Source organism: Mirounga leonina, unplaced genomic scaffold, assembly GCF_011800145.1.
Source record: "Mirounga leonina isolate KUSES-001 unplaced genomic scaffold, KU_Mleo_1.0 Mir_154, whole genome shotgun sequence".
In the NCBI taxonomy this organism is placed as follows: Eukaryota; Metazoa; Chordata; class Mammalia; order Carnivora; family Phocidae; genus Mirounga; species Mirounga leonina.
In genome coordinates, this window is record NW_023270389.1 from 3,179,455 (window position 1) to 3,185,332 (window position 5,878).

Sequence of the window (5,878 nt, forward strand, 5' to 3'; positions counted from 1 at the left end):
AAAGAATCATGGTAAAAAAGCCATGGATTCTATGTGCAGTATTCCCCTAGCGCTAGAGTTCTGCCGTTCTCATTGATCGGTAAACTTGGTCTTGGCTGGCTGTTCTCGCTGATCTTCTGGGGAGGGGCCTGTTGCCGTGGTTTCCAAAAGTCTTTGCTGGAGGCGGAATTGCCCTGCCCTTGCCCGTTCCGGGCTAAGTAATCTGCTTGGGTTCGCTCTTGGGAGCCTTTGTTCCCTGCAAGCTTTCCCTATGGCTTTGGAGGACGAGAGTGAGAATGGCGGCCTCCCAATCTCCGCTCCGGAGGAGCCGAGAACTCGGGGCGCCGCTCCTCAGTGAGCCCCCAGAGAAAAGCCGCCAGTCACTCCCGTCTCCCCGCTCTCTGGCCGCACCCCGTGCTCGCCCGGCCTGTGACCGCGCGTTTCTATCTCTGGCACCGACCCCGGGTGGAGTCTCCAAACCCAGCAGATCCCTGCGGTGCCCTCCCGCGCGGCTCCTCCCGGGGGAGGAAGGTGAGTCTCTCCGGATCTGCCGCTTGTGGGGTCCCTGCTGGAGGAGCAGGGGCCCGATTGGGCCGCGGATCACGGTCAATGGCCACCCCGAGCTGAGAGCCCGCGCCTGGGCTCCGCCTCTGCAGCCGGCTTCCCTGCTCCATTACCTGGGAGCTCTGCCACCCTCAGGCACCCCCGGGCTTTCTGTGACCCCGAGACCACACTGTCCCAGAGGTTCCACCCCCCGCTTAGCCACCAGAGTGACGTCCCTCAGCGGAGCAGACTTTTAAAAGTTCCGATTTTGTGCTCCGCGGCTCTATCACTTGCCAGAAGCGCCGATGGAGGCCACTCCCCCGCCGTCTATCCTCCCGAATATCGCCTCGGATTCACTTCTCCGCACGTCCTACCTTCCAGGAAGTGGTCGCTTTTCTGTTCAGAGAGTTGTTGCTCTTCTTTTCTTCGATCTCCTGTTGAGTTCGTAGGTGTTCAGAATGGTTTGACCCCTATCCAGCTGAATTCCTGAGACGAGACGAAATCCAGGTCTCCTACTCCTCCGCCATCTTGCTCCGCCCCCTTCCGGATGTTGCCCCATTCTTGAATCACTTAATAAAACCAACTAGATCTTCAAATTTACCTGGTTGATTTTGTTTTTTAACACAAGTAGTGAGAAACAAGAGATGTGCATGAGCTGTGGTGGGAGTGAGATAGGAATGTAAATAAATGGAGGGTGTCACAAGGGCAGGAGGGACAGAGGGACAACAGCATCCAGGGCTGGGTTCTGGGGAGCCATGTGTTTTCATGGGTTACTGTCTGGATGAGAAGGAAAGGTACAAGAGGTGGGATGACTTTTCCATGCCACACAGGACTCATTCTGTAGCATTTGAATTAGGGGATGTGGAGCAGGATGGAAGCTGGTGACATGAAGAAACTAGAAGCCAGAGAGGAGAGTCAGACCAGGAGGGGAAGTGAGAGTCTGAGTAGGTGTCCAGGGTTGAGGGAGGAGCACATTTGTATTGTTGCAGAGACCCAGGGAAGCTTTGTGTGTGGAGAAGGAAATCAGAAGAGAGGGGCTGTGTGTAGGGTAGGTTTGCTAGAACAGATGTCAAAGACCTACTTTCTAAGAGACAGAAAGAACATCTGCAAATACAATGCTGTTCCTGCAACTTGTGTTGCTGGTGGTTCTCCTCCCAGGTGGTGACAGTGAAGATGGTGAGAACTCTGGCCCTGCCCTGTGGGTGCATGTGGGTATGATGTGTGTACACATGCCTATGTGTCTCTATGTATGCATATGTGTGTAAGTATGTGTTTGTGTATTTGTGTATAGGTGTGCAACTCTGTGTGTGTCTACATATGTGTACCTGTGGGTGTGTGTCTGTATGTCTGTGTTTGCATATGTACATATGTGTGTCTCTGTGTCTGTATACATGTGTGCATTTGTATCTGTGTATGTTTGTGCAAGAGTGTGTAAAGTTGTGTGACTTTGTAAGTGTGTTTGTTTGTGAGTGTATGTGACCATTTGTGGTGTGGGTCCCCACCATATAGCTGGAGAGGGAGAGTGTCAGCCTGGTTCCTTCCTGAGCATCCCTGACCCCAGTGTCCTGTGCTCTTCTGAAGGATGGGTACGAAGCTCAGGGCTCTGGGGCAGCACATGTCTCCTGAGACAACTATGGCTTCCCTGTCCTCCAGATTTTGGTTCCTGTCCCTGGCACCTTCTTCTCCATTCTCTCTCCTTCCCAATGACTCCCTCTTCCTCAGTCTGTCTGTCCTTTTTCCACAGCTTTTCAGGAGCCGATGTCCTTCCAAATTATCTTGACCGTATCCTTTTACAACCATTCCTGGACACAAAGTCTGGGTTCAGCTTGGCTGAATGAGCTGCAGACTCATGGCTGGGACAATAAGACTGGGGCTTTCATTTTCCTTTGGCCTTGGTCCAGGGGCAACTGGACCACTGAGCAGCTGATGAAATTGGAAAAGTTATTGTACACATACTCCATTGGATTTCGTCAGGTGTTTCAAGACCATGTCAGACACTGGCAGCTTGAATGTAAGTTCAGTTCCCTCAGGGAAGGAGGGATGGATGTGCAAGTGTGTGTGTGTCTCCTTGAGTTCCTTCTTCCTCTAGGAAAGAGCCTCCACTAGTTTCTGAAATTCAGGTTTCCCTATCATAAATCTGAATCACAACCTCTGGGCAGGGGGTAGAAGCCAGACCCCGATTCTTGAAAAGCTTCATATCTTCTGCTAATTCCCACTCCTCTCATTGACCACAGGCTGTGCTCTCCTGTCTCCCACTAGTGTCTCCCATGACCATCACTTTCCCTGGCCTCCAACCAGGCACCCTCTTTTCCCTTACTCTGTGACTGACTCCTTGAACTGTACTTTTGTCCCCATTCAATCCCATCAGCAAATTCTGTCTATGTTTTCCCTGTACTGCACTGCAGTTCCTTCACCCTAGATTGTTTTTTATCCCCAGCTCTCCTGCTGAGCCCTTCCTTATTCTCTGCCCACATCATTCATGTCTCTCCTCCAACATTTTTTCCTTCCTCTATCATTCACCTCTTCCTCTGCCTCCAGTGACCACCACTTCCTCTTTGTGTGAGCCTCCCATCAAACAAAACTGTGCTCCATTCCCTCCAATCCCCAGAACTTTCCCCTCTGCTTCTGCCCTCCAGGAATTCCACTCATCTCATTTCATCTCCTTCAGTCCCCCTGTCCTATAACTCACAACTTCTCTTCCCCAGATCCCTTCCAGGTACAGCTGGCAGAAGGCTGTAAGCTACACACTGGGGAAGCATCAGTAGGATTTGTGTGGATTGCTTATCAAGGGGCAGATCTCGCAAGCTTCCAGAACATGACATGGTGGCCATCTCCAAAGGGAGGAAGTAGGGCTCAGCAGGTCTGCAAACTATTCAATCAGTACCATATGACCAATGAGGGACTACACACACTCTTTAGTGACTCCTGCCCCCGGTTCCTCTTGAGTCTTCTTGATGCAGGGAAGGAAGATCTCCAGCGACAAGGTCAGTCCTGTTCCCTTCCTCCATGAATTCTCTACTCTGCACTCATAAATTTACACCATTCCTTCAAAGAAGGAGCCAAGAGGGAGATGGGGGTTGGTGATAGGTTTCAAGAGGTAGTAAGATGTGTCTATCTAAAGTGATGTGAAGATCTACCCTCTCAGTCTGTGAATACCTGTCTTGTGTCTGCAGAGAGGCCAGAGGCCTGGCTGTCCACTGGCCCCAGTCCCGGTCCTGGCCATCTCCTGCTGGTGTGCCATATCTCTGGCTTCCACCCAAAGCCTGTGTGGGTGATGTGGATGCGAGGTGAGAAGGAGCAACAGGGCACCCAGCGAGGTGACGTCCTGCCCCATGCTGATGGGACATGGTATCTTCAGACGTCCTTGGATGTGAAAGCCAGTGAGGCAGCTGGCCTGTCATGCCGAGTGAGACATAGCAGTCTAGGAGGCCAGGACATGGTCCTCCACTGGGGTGAGAAAGAGCTGGGACCCACCTGGGAAAGGAGGTCGTTGGTGGTTAGAGCAGAGTGTGAGAGCCAGATGAAAATTTGGGTTGCTAGGGATTCCAGACCAAAAATGACTAAAATCAGTAAACCAAGGAATGGAGAACTAAGGGTAGGAGCCCTCTAGATGTTGAAAGATAGAGAGAGAGTTGGGTGAAGGGTCCATCTCAGGAAGAATGGGAGAAGTGAAAGGAGGAAGGGTGGTTGGTGAGGCAGAGAAATACAGGGGCAAAGAGGACCAGGGAGGTGCAGTTCAACTCGGATTGGATGGGAAATGACATGCTTTGTGCACCAAACCCACAGAACAGCCCCACTCCGTGGGCTTGGTCTTCCTGGCAGTAGTAGTGCCCCTGGTGCTTCTGGCAGTTCTGGCGTTGTGGCTCTGGAAGCGCTGGTGAGTCTCTGGAGCCACCTTCCTCCTCTTTCCTGTGTGTCTTCCCACCTTTCAGTCTGTCTTCAACCCTCCTGCTTCCAGTGGCCTCCCCCCTGCTGTTCTCACCTCCACCTGCTGCAGAGTGACTCCTCCTCTGTTCCTCCCAGGAAAACACACTGGAGACCTCAGTGCACCGGCTTCCCTGTGGAGTGAGATCCCAGCAGCCCAGGCTCCAGGATTTATCTAAGCCCAGCTCAGTGGTGATGTCCTTGCAACTCTCTACATGCAATTTTGTCTTTCAGTTCTGCTTAATTATCTGTTGTCACTATAAGTTTAGTGTAATTTCGTGGGATTTGTTGTTGTGACCTGATTCTGGGACTTTAAAATTCAAAATTTAACTCTGGTGGAATGAAGTCCCAGAACCTCCATGGGACATCAGGCATCAAATGTCAGTTCCTCAAGAGCCTTCCCTGATTTACTAGTGGAAGCAGTCTCTGCCTGGTGAAAATTTCCTCAATTTTTAGTTGCACTTTGGCAAATCTATTTCTGACCCCACCCCGTATTGTCCCCTGTGAGGTCCCTTTTCTCCTTCTAATACTTAGACCTGTTGAGATCAAAGTCCATGTTTTTTTTTTTTTTTTTTTTTTTGACTTTTTGGTACGGTGTCTGACCTACATGGAATATGTCCTCAATAAAAATCTGTGTTGAATATTTGCCACATTTATAGCTTTTTCAGCTTCTTTTACTTCCTGACATGTTTGCAGTAATTGAGATATTTGATGCTTTTCTTGTTAAAAGTCTTTTTTTTTTTTTTTTTTTTTGCCGAGGGACTTCACATTCTCATGGTTCCTTGTGTCAATTCTGAGACTGAGGAGAAACACAGTTTTACCTGTGACCATTCGAGTTATTTAACTGTAGACATTTATTGGAGTGGACCTGTTGCTCCAAGTATTCTGAATAAAAAGAGGAAGGCAGGATACTTGCTGTGTGTGAGGCTCAGGGGTAGCCACAGAGTTTTTCACACTGGGGCTTGTTAGAAATATAGGGTCTTGGTCTCACCTGAGAGTCACTGAATCACAATTTGCATTTTAGCAAAACCAGCAAGGGATTCACAGAGGCATAAAATATGAGGCACTGATATAGGTGATGCCTGAGAGGTAGCAGGGCAAGTGTGTCCCTGAACAGAAAAGAGATGGTCCAGGAAAGAGAACAAGAGTGCTATGGTCAGGAAGGAATGGGGATCCAACAAGGACCATGCATTCAGTGCCTCCTGGCATTCATGGCTGCTGTGTTATGGTCACTGAGGGCACAGATATTGAGCCATTGTTTCTGGGAGAAATCTGGGGTTGGGTTCCTGGGAGCCTCTGCTTATAATACTTTCTACCTGGTGAGTACACAGCCTGGATTCATGTGTGTTTCTGTGTAAAGACAGCTTCTTTTTTAAAAAAAATTTTATTTTGTTATGTTAGTTAGTCACCGCACAATACATCATTAGTTTTT

General features: G+C 49.7%; 1 protein-coding gene across 4 annotated transcripts; it reads left to right on the plus strand.

Annotated features, from left to right (window-relative positions):
• Window positions 1-1,520: 1,520 nt before the first annotated feature.
• On the plus strand, window positions 1,521-5,102 carry LOC118013944 (T-cell surface glycoprotein CD1a-like). Of its 4 annotated transcripts, none has more exons than XM_035009887.1 (6): window positions 1,521-1,698; window positions 2,267-2,533; window positions 3,228-3,506; window positions 3,696-3,974; window positions 4,309-4,399; window positions 4,546-5,102. In XM_035009887.1, the coding sequence occupies exons 1-6, from the start codon at window positions 1,638-1,640 to the stop codon at window positions 4,589-4,591; spliced, it is 1,023 nt and encodes a 340-aa protein (XP_034865778.1). In that variant the 5' UTR covers window positions 1,521-1,637; the 3' UTR covers window positions 4,592-5,102. The 4 variants fall into 4 exon arrangements, with proteins under 4 accessions (XP_034865778.1, XP_034865780.1, XP_034865779.1 ...); XM_035009889.1 differs by having other exon boundaries at window positions 3,696-3,809; XM_035009888.1 differs by lacking the exon at window positions 4,309-4,399.
• The last annotated feature ends 776 nt before the right edge of the window (window positions 5,103-5,878 follow it).